The following is a 14,807-nucleotide window of genomic DNA, read 5'->3' as shown; positions in this document are numbered from 1 at the left end:
GGTTGTATGCTTTGATTACTTAATATTTATCTTTTATGTATCTACCACAGGTTTTTTTCTTTATGATTATAATGTGTTTAGCATAACAAATTTTATAGTTATGATAGTCTATTTTGAACAGATAACAACTTAATTTTGATCACATACAAAAACTCTACTTTTATTCCCCCCACATTTTATGTTATTGACATCACCATTACATCTTTTTATGTTATGTATCCATTAGGAAAATTTTGTAGCTATAGTTATCTTTAATGTTTTTGTCTTTTAACTATCATATTAGGCTCTAAGTGATTTACCCACCATTATTACAATATTATAGTATTCTGAATTTAACTATATATTTACCTTTACCAATGAGTTTTATGCTTTCATATGTTTTCACATTGTTAGTTAGCATCCTTTGCTTCTATTTGAAGATATCTCTTTAGTATCTCTTGTAACACAGGTCTAGTTGTGATGAACTTCCTCAGCTTTTGTTTGTGTCGGAATGTCTTTATCTCTCCTTCATTTCTGAATAGCTTTGCCAGTTATAATATTTTTAGTTGGCACTCTTTTTTTCTTTAAGCACTTTGAATATATCATCCCACTCTTTCCTGGCCTGCAAGGTTTCTGTCGAGAAATCTGCTCATAGTGTTATGGGGGGCTCCCTAGTGATAGATGAGTTGCTTTTCTCTTGCGGCTTTCAAAATTCACTTTTTGTCTTTGATGTTTGACAGTTTGATTATAATTTGCCTTCATGAAGATGTCTTTATGTTCAATCTTTTTTGGGTTCTCTGTACTTCATGTATCTGGTTATTTATTTCCCTCCCCAATTTGTGAAGTTTTCTGTCATTATTTCTTTAAATAAGATCTTTAACACTTTCTCTTTCTCTGTTCCTTCTATGAATCCAATAATGTGTATATTGGTTTTTTGGATGGTGTCCCTTAAGTGCTGTAGGCTTTATTAATTCTTTTTAATTGTTTTTTCATTTTGTAACTCTGACTAGATAATTTCAAATGATCTGTCTTTGAGTTTGCTGATCTTTTCTTCTGCATGCTCTAGTCTGTTGTTTAGTCTCTCTAGTGGATTTGTAGTTCATTCATTATATTCTTCAGCTCCAGGATTTCTGTTTGGTTCTTTTTTTATGGTTTCTTTTTCTGAAACTTCTCAATTTACTCATGTATTATTTTCCTGATTTTGTTGAGTTGTCTATCTGTGTTCTTTTTTATCTAACTGAACTTCTTTAAGATGATTATTTTGAATTCTTTTTCAGGCAATTAATAAATCTCCATTTCTTTGGGGTCAGCTACTAGAGTTTATTTTGTTCCTTTGGTAATATCATATTTCTTTGAGTCTTCATGTTCCTTGAAACCTTGTATTCCTGTCTTCACATTTGAAGAAGCAGTCACTTCCTCCAGGTTTTACTGACTAGCTTCAGGGAGAAAGGTCTTCACGAGTCAGCCTTGCCAGAGATATTGGGGGTCTCTTAGATTCTTTCTATGGATGCACTTGCTCCATTCCTCTTGTTTCCTGTGAAGGAGAAGTCTTAGACTCTGTGTCTTCTCTTGATCCCACAAAGCCAGGCCAGGCGTTGAGAGCCTCCTATTTATTTTCTCTAGGGCAGTGCCCTGAAGTGTTTGTTCAGTGTTGTGCACCTTTTCCCAATCCAGTAGATTCAGCTGGATGCCAATATCTGTGTGCTGTCTGTGGGAGCTCGCATGCATTGTCTGCAGGGGAGCATGGAGTGTTGGCTACAGGAGGGGGCTGCATGGAGCACTGGGGGTGCACAGTGGCTAATCATGGGGTCTGCAGGTGGGGGTCCTACTGGGTTCATGGTCAGGGCTCTTATTAGAGTCTGTAATCTAGTTAGTAGGATCTGCTGCTGGTTTTTGATATCTGTATACTGGTTTCTATGAGCTCCTACCCTTTTTCTTTACTCTTTGCTGTCCCCAGATTATTTAGCTATTTCAATCCCCTCAATGTTGTGGGTGTGGAGAGATGGAAATGGGACTCTTGGACACCTTCCCGCAAGGCTGGGGAGCCAAGTGTTCACTTTGTTTTCGCTTTTCCCAATGGGAGAAGTTGCAGGCCAAGGTGAGTCTCTCTTGGTCTGAGCTGTGTTGCCTTGGGAGAGAGGTGACATGGGTAAAGTGAAACTGTTCTTCTTATCCTCTTCAGTGCTTCTGTTCTTTGATGTTTTTGCTCCACGTGGGTACTGGAACCTCTCAGTTCTTCTCCCAGGGTTTCATAAAGGTATTCTCATTATTGTTATTGTTAAAATCAGTATTTCTTTAGGGGTATGACGTATGGAACTTCCTATTTCATCATCTCACTGATGTCCAGAAGAGATCATTCTTTATTTCAGTAGGTCTCAAATATCCAGTGATATTTCATAGAACATTAAAGTTATTTAAAAAAACCTCACCTTTTAATTGACTCAATGACAAAGTTAGTGAAAACTTCTATAGGATATGAATAGGGGGACATTAGATTTAGGCAGAATCAAGAGGCTGCATGTAAGCATCAGATGTCAGAGCAGGCAGTGGTTTGAGTTTAGATGAGCTTGAAGAATCTGAGTCTTAAAAGTCAACAAACAAGTAAAAATCCAAAGGCTAGGATAGTTTGGGGAACGGCCGTGGAGAGCAGGAACTGGGGTGGACTTATTCCTACAATAGAGGATGTTTTCTGACATGAAATCACAGCCAGAACACCTAAAATTACTAGCTTCTTCTTGTAATACTTATAGGTGTATAGATTTCAAATTTAATCAACTTTTCCTATCATTACAATGCTGGAAACATGTTAACTGTTCCTATCACATCTACTAATTGCATTTGAGCAATCGAAGAAAAATTCTCTTGCCCTCAGTGTCTCTTCTTTTTTTTTTAAAGATTGATTGATTGATTGATTGCTATGTTGGGTCTTCGTTTCTGTGCTAGGGCTTTCTCTAGTTGCGGCAAGCGGGGGCCACTCTTCATTGTGGTGCGCGGGCCTCTCACTATCGTGGCCTCTCTTGTTGCGGAGCACAGGCTCCAGACGCGCAGGCTCAGTAGTTGTGGCTCACGGGCCCAGTTGCTCCGCGGCACGTGGGATCTTCCCAGACCAGGGCGCGAACCCGTGTCCCCTGCATTAGCAGGCAGATTCTCAACCACTGCGCCACCAGGGAAGCCCAGTGTCTCTTCTTAATGATGATGTCACATTGGAGGGACATTTTCAAAAAGGTTTTAATTGGTCAATTATTGTTATGAAAATTGGGGTGGAATGTTTGTACTAAATTAGTGAGCCAAAGAAGACATGGTAAAAATGGCAAATGAAATAAGGAGGTATATTTAGATGTAAATGAATCCTTGTCTGATGGGCAAGCGCATGGTTGGGATTATCGTCTCACCAAAAAAATTATGCATTGGATAAAGAAAATGTTAAATTTGGCATTTGTAAAATTAATTTTCTTTCTTTTTAAAAATTTGTTTCCATCTAAAAGAGAAAAATGGAGATACTCAGTAGAGAAGTAGAAAAATAGGAAGGAAATAGAGGCATGAAAGGAAGAATTCTTCTGAATAATTTAAAGATATTTAACCAATTTTCTATAACATCTATTTCTAGTTTATATTTTATATTATATCATATAATATGTGAACATTACACAGTACTATTTTTTCTTTTTGTATAATTGTTATAATATTATTTTTCTTTCCATAATGGTTTTCTCTCCCTAACTTGGCCTAGAGCTGTAGCTTTAAAAATTTTATCCTGGCTACTTTAGATCCCCAAATATTTATCATAATACGATATAGTGCAACCATCAGTGTAAGATTATATCTATACACAATATACACACCCAATATACATATACCTCTCTCTATATATATGTAAATATATATGATTGTGCACTCTGAAGATCAATGATTTTCAGTGTGTATATTTGTGTGTAAAGACTAACACATGCACACACATTCTGAAGATCACTATATGATTTCATTTTATGTTAAAGGTTCTACAGAGAGCTTTCATTTGATACTAACTAGTTCTCCAATTATGACATTATGCCCAAACCTTGAAAGGCTTCCTCTCTTACTGTATTTTAAGAAAGGATCCTTAGAGCCTCATATTCTCCACCTTTTCTTCAAAGTCTGTAGATTATCTTGATTTCTGTTGCCTGAAGACGTATCTAATGGAAACCTTAAAAATAACATGTCAGATTTCAATGGTGGGAAATGGCTGGAAGTTATAATCAATAGGAAGATGGAATTTTACTTTTAAAATGAATAATTAAAATTTAGAATTCTCTTCGATATGTTAGTATTAAGGTTAATTAGATTGTATGACTTACAGTGAGGCATAACGAAAACAGTATTGAATTAGGTATTATAAGACCTTAATACTTGTTTGAGCGTTACCATTTAATAGCTTAATGACCCTGGGCAAGACAGTCTCAGCCTCACTCACCATCAATTGAAATGTGTGGTTAACAGTATCTTTGCTGTCCACCTCTTTATAGTTTTGTCAAGATGAGATAATATATGTGAAAATATTTTGTCAACAATGAAGTGCTAAATGAAAATGACAATTGTAAAGAACGGTTAATATGTACCAGACACTGTATTAAGCATTCATATCATTCTTACAGCAGTTTTATGAGATAAACAATGTTAATATTCCAGTTTTACACATCTGGAAGGTGAGGCTTACAGTACATAAGACACCTGAGTGAGCTCACACCATTGGTGAATGGGAAGGGCAAGATTTGAATACAGATTTGACTGACACTAGAATCAATGCTCATAATTTCACAATTTTTGTCACTGCCCTGAATAGTAATTGCTTTATAGAATGATACATGAACTGGGTGAGGCAGTAAAAGTACAGTTGTCTTTATCATCACATATGAATTCCAAATGTGAAAACAAAATACTAATTATTTTTTCCTAAAAATAGAATATCATGGAGTTCTAACCATCTAAATGTGTCTTTCCTTTAGAATTTAATTGTCTTGGATCCACTCACAGTGACTGAGGAGGAAACAAGACCATCCCTAGAGAAACGCCTCGAAGCCATTATCAGTGGGGCTGCTCTGTTGGCTGACTCTTCATGCACGAGGGATTTCCATCGGGAGCGAATTATCGCAGAATGCAATGCCATTCGCCAGGCTCTCCAGGACCTGCTTTCAGAGTACATGAACAATGTAGGTAACTGGTTTTCCCCCACCCCGTCCATTGGGTATGTGCTGAGGTTCTTTCGGTGTACAAAATCTGATAAATTACAAATGAGTACCTGATTTTACATGGATTGGCCTTTTGAGTGCATTCTGCGTGGGTTGCTCCCAGAGTGCAGCCAGGAGACAGGAGTTTCTAGGGATGGAATTCAACCAGAAGGTTATTTATACATGATTGTTTTGCTTGAGACAGTATCTAAATACTAGTTGAAGAAGGCAGTCAGGATTGGAGAAAGGAAACTGGAGTCGCACATCAATTTAAAGGATAAAAAGAAGACAAAGAAAAGGGCAATTTGCTCCGGTTATGTTGGTGAATAACAAAGTTAGAATTTAGATGGCATTGGGATAAAGTCAATGTTATAGGGATCGGGGGCCATTTTTGAAGGTGTAATTTGGATCGCTTTTAACCTTTTTCAAATGTGACAATGTCATAGATTTTTGGCAATTTTAGCTATCTCTCAGGAATGTTAGAAACAATGTCTGAATTTAGACAAATGCAAAAATATTTGTTTCAAGGTCCTTTTGATATCATTTCATATATATATATTTATTTATAATATATTCTTTTTGTATATATATCTACATCCATCTATGGAGTATCTATGACTACTCACATTCAAAACTTAGTTGCATTTTTAAAATAAGGAAGACATTGTCAGCTATATATTGATCATGAATATTGACTCCTTAAATAATAGAGGTAAAAAAAAGAAAAATTTATAATGGGAATATTTTGTTTATCTGCTTTATTATGAATGGAATAATTCAAGAGTTATGAGGGTATATTTTGAAAATGATTAGTTACAAAGCATAAGATTTTTTAGGTGTGAGATTGAAGATTTAGGATTTTTCAGTATAAGTAATTTATGTGAATAATTCAAATGTGCTAAAATTAGTGAGTTTTAAGGCTTCTTCAACACATTTGATGTATATCCACACTCTTAATATTTGATGACTTTGGCTTCTGACCAAAAATCTCTTGCCTGTCAAGAAATCAAAGTTGTAAAGCAGATTTTGTTAATAAGAGGAACATATTAGTAATGTCATGTCCTGCTTCTGAAGCTGGAATATCACAATTTTTAAGCATATAATATATTTTTAAAGATTTTTAAAGAGAATTCATCAGTTACAAGAAACTCAGTTACAAGAATTCATCAGTTACAAGATAATATTCTGTTGACATTCCTTCTCCCATGATCTGTAAACTATTAAAATTAGTAGTTTCATTTTATAGATAAAATATGGTAAAGTTATATATAAGTTTATTTTATCTATAAATTATAAAATTATAGATAAATTTACTTTATTAAATATAGAGAAAGTTATTCTATTCCTTTAAATACAAACATAACAGATACACATGCACACACTCACCACATACATAGGCAGGGATGGCCACGTAATTGTGGAGCCCAGTGCCCAGTGTAAAATGAAAATGTAAGGCCTGTTCAAAACCTGGGAAAAAAAGAAAGTTTTTTTCCTTTTTTTTACAGTCTTGATTGACCCAAGAAAGGTTATTTTTATTTGCTATTTAATGTTTGGTTGTTTGGTTCTCTAGGGTATAGGGATACTTTTAGGAGCACATAGACCCTCACAGATTTCTGTAGCCTTACCCCATAACCCCCACCCATCCTGCCTTGTACCAAGGCCCCCACCAGGAATGGAGGGTGGCAGCAATTGCTGGGTTGTGGAACAAGTGACTGAGGACCTGTCCCTTAAAGGCACTGGGAGGCAGGACTGCATGTTAAGTCTAGGGTGTATGCTTTATTGCCCCATCAGACTTCACTTATCTACACAAATTCAAAGGTAAAATTGTTAAGACTTTCAAAACTGTGACAGCAGAGCATTAAAAGCCAAACACAGGGCTCCTTTCTGAGCATGCTGCCTTTTGCCCAGTGGCAGGACGCTGAAGTTGCTCTTGTACGTAGTAAACATATACCATCTAAAAATAATGGTGATTTTATGGTTTTCTTCAACTTTGGGTTACAAACTGTTCATACAAAGGGTGAAGTGATGGGCACATTCTGCCCTGGGTGCAATCATTAAGAAGATGCATTGCCTCTAGAAATTTATAAAAAATAATAAAGCCAACTAAAAGTTGGTCTGCACCAGCAATTCTCAAAGTCAGTGATAATGTTTTTCATAAATTCATTTTTTCTCTAAATCCTAAATAATTGCCGTGGTTATTGTTGAGTTTTAATAATATATGTGTATGTATGATTCAAATTAACACACTTTTATGATTATCCTTTGAAAAACATTATATTCTTTATGGATTTAAACAGCGGATTCAGAATAAACAATGATGACAGTGATTGTAAAGACAGAACTAGAAATAGAGTTACTTTAATTCTGTTATTTTATGTGATCACTTGGAATTTTAATTTAAATTTTAAAATTATAACAATGAAACAGTGTGAATTGCAGGGGATAATATTTTTGTTAGGTAAATGTAAATTTCATACATGAAATATTTCATTCAATCTGAATAATAACTTCGAAATTTGTTTTCCTTCTGAAAATTGTCAGTTGCTTTAAAGAACAAATCAGGAAAATAATGATTATCACTGAAGAGTAATTTTGTTATATAGAGGAGGGGGGCATTTAAAAAGTATCTAGGTATCAAATATGCTAAGTAAGCCACTGAAAATATGTATGCACTATTGTACATTCACTGCTTTTTTTCTTAATGAGGTTTTAATCTGATGTTCAGTTTCATGGCCCATTTGTCAAGTATACAAAACTTATTTATGTTACTAATATCCTTCTGTTAGATATTTTGGTTTAAAAAAGGTAAGTTCTGTGTTAGAAGAGTGAAGTGGAAAGAGACTCTTCCATCTGTAATATCCAAATAATTGAGATCAAAGGTAAGTAGCTTTTTTTGGCTTGTCCAGATAATTATTTTAATTTTAATTTTTTAAGGGTAGACTTAATTGTAGGAATTCAAATATTTCTCACTTATTTAATTGATTAGATTGCACTACTCTTCATGCTTGATGGAGACTTTCTTCTTCCTTCCTCTCTCCCCCATGTTTCCTCTTCTCTCCTTCCGGCAAAGGAGTACAAACATCCCCTGAAATATCTCTCCCTCATGGCACTTTCCCCTTTATAACTCTCATTCCTGTTGGAATTCCTGTGTTACTTATCTGCCTTCTCCACTGGTCAGAAGCTCTAGGAGAGCGAAGGCTGTGTCCCTGGCCCTGCCACTGAGACTTTCAGGTAGCAGGTGCTCAGTAATTACTATTTGGATACAGGTAAATTGAATTAGCACTTGCTTCTTCTCAGTTTTTAAAATTAAAATGGCAATGTGCCTGAAACAATTAATTTGTAATTATTTATTATATTTATATGATAATTGTGGAGAAAATGTAGGGAAGGTTAATAGTGAGAACAGGAATACAAGAAAGAAAGAGCACAGAGGTGAGAAAGCTTGTTCTGTGGATGATCTAAGAATATTTATATATTTCTTTTTCCCAGGGCATAATGTTAAGTACTTGTTGAGGAAGGCATTTTTCTTCAGGGAATGAAAGACTTATTGTGTGTGTGGGTAATGTCTGGTGACCTGCCCTCATGTTGGTGTAGAGGTGAGAGCAGGAGGAGTTAAGTTATACAGCGTGGTTCACAGGATCAGAAACCCATTTATATATTAACATTTTATTGATAAGTGCAGCCTATTAATAAACAAAAATATGCATTTATATCATTATGAAAAAGCACTCGAAAAGCAGTATAATAGTTCCTTTTTATATAAAAGTGCAGAATTTTAGGACTAACGTGACTATCTGACCAAGCCAATGAATACTGGAATTAAAAAGCAGGAACCAATCTAGAAAAACGGTGGGGTGGGTGTATTATCAGAACACATTTCCAGGTTTATTTTTACTCTAGGTTTCTATCACCAATAATGCTTCTCTATAACTGTTTCTTCAGGTTTAACGGAAGGGAATGTACTTTCCTGAAACTAGCTGAACTCAAAACTTTCTCAGTTGGTTCAAAAATTTTAGGACAACCCTCATACTTCAGTCCTCAACTTCCTAGTTTAAGGAATGTTGTGTCTCATTTGGTGGGCCTGATTTGCTTTTCAGATTAGTTTGGAGCTTTTGTTATTGACCTATGTTGATCAAGTAAATGCTTAAAGATAATTCAGATGCAGTAAAGATAACCAGGAGAAGTTAAAGCGAAATCAACTCTCATCAGGATCTGTGGATCTTTTATGTGAATGTGACTTCAAGGCTTCAAATTTTGCAAGGTTATTGAGTCCAGAGCAGTTCAGTAGTGGGAAATAAATGCAGTTTATGTTTTTCTCAGGCTCAGTTCACATGACCAGTTTGAGTCTAAATAACTTTACTTCCTTAAACAGATCAGCAAGTCTCGATCATTTTTTGACTGAAGCTCTAGGTTCAATAAGTTCAATGTCTTGTCGCATTAGTAAGAAATTAGCAGGATGTGAGTCCAGATGGGTCTATAACAAATAAAACAGACAACCACCTAACCATATGATCATATATGTTTGCTCTAATATTTTCATTCTAAATATACATATATATTAGTTTAAATATACGTATGTATATATATGTTTTCTATTGCTGCTGTAACAAATTATCACAAACTTAGTGGTTTAAAAACAACACAATAATTATTTTACAACTGTGTAAGTCAAGACTCTGACACAAGTCTCAATGGGTTGGAAATGAAAGTGTCAGTAGGGCTGCATTCTTTTCTGGAGACTGTAGGGAGGAATCCATTTCTTTGCCTTTTCCAGTTTCTGGAGTTCACCCACTTTCCTTGGCTCAATGCCTTCTTCCTCCATCTTCAAAGACAGCAGTGTCACATTGTTCTAACCTTGCTTCTGTCCTCACATATCTTTCTCTGACCACAGTCAAGAAAAGTTTTCCACTTTTTAGGACTCATGTGATTAGATAGGGCCCACCAATATTATTCAGGATAATCATCCCACCTTAATTACTTGTGCAAAGTTCCTTTTGCTATGTAATGTAACAGTCACAGGTTCTGGGAATTTGGATATGGGCATCTTTGGGAGGCTCATGGCCATATACCTAGTACTAGTCTTTCCTAGTCTCTTCTGTGGAATCATTATCAATCTTTACGTTTCAAATCCATTGTAGTTAGTATCCTTTACTCACGTTATGTTCTATGCCGGCAGATCACGTCTGTTTTATTTACTGTTTTATCCCCAGTCCTAGGCACAATGCCTGGCATTTTAGAAAAGGCTAAATTGTAGTTTTGAATGAAAGAATGAATAAAATTATTACATATTGTATATAGCAAGTAATGGAGAAAAAGCTTCTCTGATATTAAATGGAATGGGTTTCAAGCATCTACTAAATTTATATAATAGACTGCCTGTTGTAATAAAAGGTCTTATTTTGCAAAGTATAGGTCTCTTCTAAAAATCGATGTGAATATTCAGCAACAAAATTTTCTCATCACCGTCTCTTCATTTGGATCTACCTCTCGCTATGGTTTGAAACAGGATTTTTATTCATTGAAAAAATATACTCCAGGGAACATTCAGAATCAGAGAAAGTTTAACTTTTGTCTTTTAAAACTTAGAAGTATATTTTTCTAAGATATTTCTGCTGATTTTGTTATGCCTCCAGGATTGGTTAGGTCTAGTCCATCTTCTCTGATGTACAACATAGTTAAGAAATTCTTCATATAGATGGGGTGGAACAAGGAGGCTCTCTGAAGAAGGAAGGATCTTAGAGGGAAATCAGTTATTTTTAAATGGTGGTTTCTCTATAATTGGTGAAAATAGAGTTAGAGATGGGTGGCCATCACGCTTTAGTACTAAGAATCAGCAGACATGAATTTTTTCTGGGGGTGGGTTGAAATCATGTCGATGTTAACTTTGGATGTGTTGTTAAAGAGAGAGGATCTTCAGGTGATGTAGAATTATTATTGAAGATAACACTCAGCTTGGTATTTTACTATAGGGGGATGTTAGAGGGCTGAAGGAGAGATGGCATTGCTAGAGTAAATGAGTCAGGCCTGGGCTGCATGAAAGGACCAATTTGCATTTGTAGACCTCACTTGCCCAATATTTTTTTTTGGTGTTTTATGTGAAAGCATATTGTTGGTTCTCATTATATATTTGTTGAGTGAATAAAAAGCAAATGGATTGGCTTTTGTCATTCAGAGACCGATTTCATTTGTATGTCTTGGGTTTAATGCGTTCCCAGTCTTGGAGAATTATAAAGATTCAATGAAGACAACAAAGAGATGTTATGGGGTTTTTCTTGCATATAAGGCCTCCACCTCTCTCTTGAAAATCCATTTTGAAATTAATTTCAGCCTTATTTCTCATGATGTTGGGCTGAAGCAGTTAGGATGATCTATATGCAAATGACTATTCAAATACTAGAGACAGGTTAGAATTAAAATTCTAAAAATGTACAGGCAGCTTCCAAATCTATTTCCTTTTCTCCGTTTCTTTGTTCATTCATTTGTTCCTTCCTTCCTTCATGGACTGCATATTAGAACTGATCCATTATTGGATCAGGTACACTGTATTAGACGCTTTACATTTTTATATTCTTAAATTTATCAATTACACCATAGTGGTGGCTGATGTTTGAGTGGTTGATTATGTTGGAGACCATGTGTTTTAGTTTATAGATCTGAATTTTACAGCCTCAGTTAATGAAGAAGTAAGAGGAGGAAGATAAGTAAATAGTATCCAGTACAGGTTTGTACAATATTAGATATGCCAAAATCAGAGAGATGAACCAAACTCAGATTAGAACATAAGATCGAGAATCTAAAAAAGAATGGATATATGTATATGTATAACTGAGTCACTTTTCTGTACACCTGAAACAAACACAACATTGTAAATCAACTCTACTCCAGTAAAAATTTTTTTAAAAAGAACATGAGATTGAAATCCAAGAACATATAAAGGAATTATCAAAATCAAGGAGACTGGAGACAGATTTTGAAGCTGGGATATAGGAACCAAGAATTCAACAATTAGGGAGCTGAGAGAAATAATAAATGGTGGGGGGTCTGGTTAAATGGGCAAAAATTGGTTTTTTCTTCCTTGCTTTCTTTTCTGTGCCTGTTTTAAGGACTAGATAGTGGGCAGGTATCTAGTCTATGAACTGTTTTGGAAATAAGGTGGTAAAATACTATTGTTTCAGCTGCTTTGGGGTCTAATCTTATTCCTCTCCTAAAGGTTCCTGAGTTCCTTGGAGGACTGATTATTAAATAATTACTTTGAGTCTTTCTTAACAAGCTAAATCTTGCTAATAATGATCACTTTGGGATTTAAAAGGAGCTTATGCAGTGCTCACCGGGGAAAAGGAGGCATCTAGATTCCTCTTTTGAGGGAATGAATCTTTTCACGGATCTCTTATTTGTGATCTAATGTTCCAATTTCTCTTAAAAGTAAAAGTCAATCGAGAGAGCCCTACAGAGATGCAGGCTACATGATTACATGATTACTGAATTAATAAGAAAAGCCAAAATAACAAAGGTAGGCAGCTATAATTATTTTTAAAAAGGGGAGGGGGTACTAGCTGGATAGAACCAGAACACAGGAGGAGAAAAAGGTAATTTGTGTAAAATAAAAATAACTAGAAATTAATAGCGGATATCCTAAAGTGGCAAGACAGAGTCTGTGCAGAGAACAATAACAGGTGAAAGTCCGTAAAGGTTATATCCTCTAGGCCAGAGAATCTGAAGGCTGAGAGTCTTTTGTTTTCATCTTTTGCCTTCCAGCAGAGACAGTCATGATTTCTAATATTTGTGGGGCACGTTAGTCATTCACCTTGTGGATTGTTTCAACTGGCCCTTTCCCAAGAAATGGATTCCTTTACCCCCCAGAGTTCAGGCACTGCTCATATAGTTCTCAAAAGTTTCTGCTATGTTTTTTTTTTTTTAAACATTGGACTTTACTCAGAGTTCTTTGTTACATAAAAAGAGAAATAGGTTAAATGATAGAAATGACAGGAATAAAATAGGAAGCAAGAGTCCTGGCATGCAGCGTTAGTTCAAACTTGGACAAAAAATAAGGGTCCTGAGCCTACTATAGTTCATAGCTAGGAGATGATATTACAATGAAGAGAAAGATTGCTATCTTAGATCAGGTACTCTGGAGATAAAGGTTAGCATGAAGGTTTATTGGAGTTTTCTCTTGGGAGTGACACATGTAAGGAAGTGAAGAAGGCAGGATTGGGCAGAGGGAGAAGGTGACTTGCAATAGAAGTCTCATCCATCCCATGGGTAGCCCTGGAGCTGGGCTGGCACTTCAGTTGTCCCAAACTGAGACAGGGAAGCATCTTTTTATCCTTACAGCTGTTAGTCGTTACCTGTGGGAGCAGTGTAACCTTGGATGAGGTGGTTCCCTGCAGCTGAGAGTCAGTTCCTGGAGAGGGACAGAGTTGTGAGCCATCAGAAGCTGATATTTCTAGCTGAAAATGGGATCTGAGTGAAGCACCACAGAATCCACTCTAACAGTTAATTGAAAAAATAAAAAGTTTTTTTTTGGTAGGCCTTGAACAATGGGATATTATCCTGTGCTAGCTACTATGGGCAGTATATTCGACCTTCTGTAGTATTTAATTTGCTATTGATAATGTTCAGAAAATTATTAGGGTAGTCATATAATTTGTCATTCAAATCAGGATACTTTTGAGAGATGGAGGTGAGACAAAATAATTAACAGACCTTAGTTGATATACAAAAGGCATAAGTCAGGACTGTTCCAAGCAGACCGAGATATATGGTCACCTAGAAACTGCATGACTGTATATAAATTATAGGTAGGATAATACTTATGAAGGGTTTTAAGAGGAATTTAACATATTTGTTGACAGATTTTGTATTGACCACTAAATATAGTTAAAATGTGAAGTTTGAGTTAAAATTGTATTAGTGTGGTTGCAATTTCTAGTCACATAATTTTTCTAGAGACACTGTGCTAAGAACTGGTGATTTCAGAGTCTGAACAATCTCAGTCTTAGTTGTCAAGGGGAATCAGACAAATAAATAAGTGATATAGAGCACAATAAGAGCTGTAATGGTGGTCAGTGCTAAGTAAAATAATAGGGCCAAGTAGGAAGTGGTTAACTACCTTGGGGTTGAACAGGGAAGGTTATCACAGCGGAGAAAGCTCTTATGCTGGCTTTTGACGCATGGGAAGGTGGGAATTCCAGAAGCGGGTAACAGCCTGTGCAAAGACACAGAAGCAGGGATCAGCATAGTGCAGTTGGTGTGGGGAATATAAACAGTGCAGTTTGAATGAAATGAAGAGGAAAGAAGGAAAAGTGGGATATGAGACTAAGTACTAGCCATTAATTTACAAATAGGCTTCTTTCAAATATTTGATTTTTGTTTGCTTTTGAAACAGGCCAATTTTCAATTTAAACCTGTCTTTCTTTAATGCAAATCAATTATGAGTCACTGATAATATCACCTTGTCAGGTTTTTCTTTATAGATCAATTTCCATTTGTGATATTGTGATTTATAATAAGAAATATATATTTGGTCTTTGTCCTGTTTCTGGCACAGAGCTTCTAAAACCCTTGGAATTTTCTAAGTGATGAGAGTAGTAAAGATGTCTTTTGTTATGTTTGAGGTAACATTTG

General features: G+C 35.6%; 1 protein-coding gene across 5 annotated transcripts in view; it reads left to right on the top strand.

Annotated features, from left to right (window-relative positions):
• Positions 1–14,807, top strand: part of CTNNA3 (catenin alpha 3) — a 1,737,547-nt gene that overhangs the window by 517,144 nt on the left and 1,205,596 nt on the right. For all 5 annotated transcript variants that reach the window (XM_082408616.1, XM_082408615.1, XM_082408617.1 and 2 more), the window contains one exon: positions 4,962–5,165. In XM_082408616.1, the coding sequence (XP_082264742.1) occupies positions 4,962–5,165 (204 nt within the window). The remainder of the gene's footprint in view (positions 1–4,961; positions 5,166–14,807) is intronic.

This window comes from Balaenoptera borealis (genome assembly GCF_965194805.1).
Source record: "Balaenoptera borealis genome assembly, chromosome: 10".
Taxonomy (NCBI): Eukaryota; Metazoa; Chordata; class Mammalia; order Artiodactyla; family Balaenopteridae; genus Balaenoptera; species Balaenoptera borealis.
This window is presented reverse-complemented; position numbering and strand designations above follow the sequence as displayed.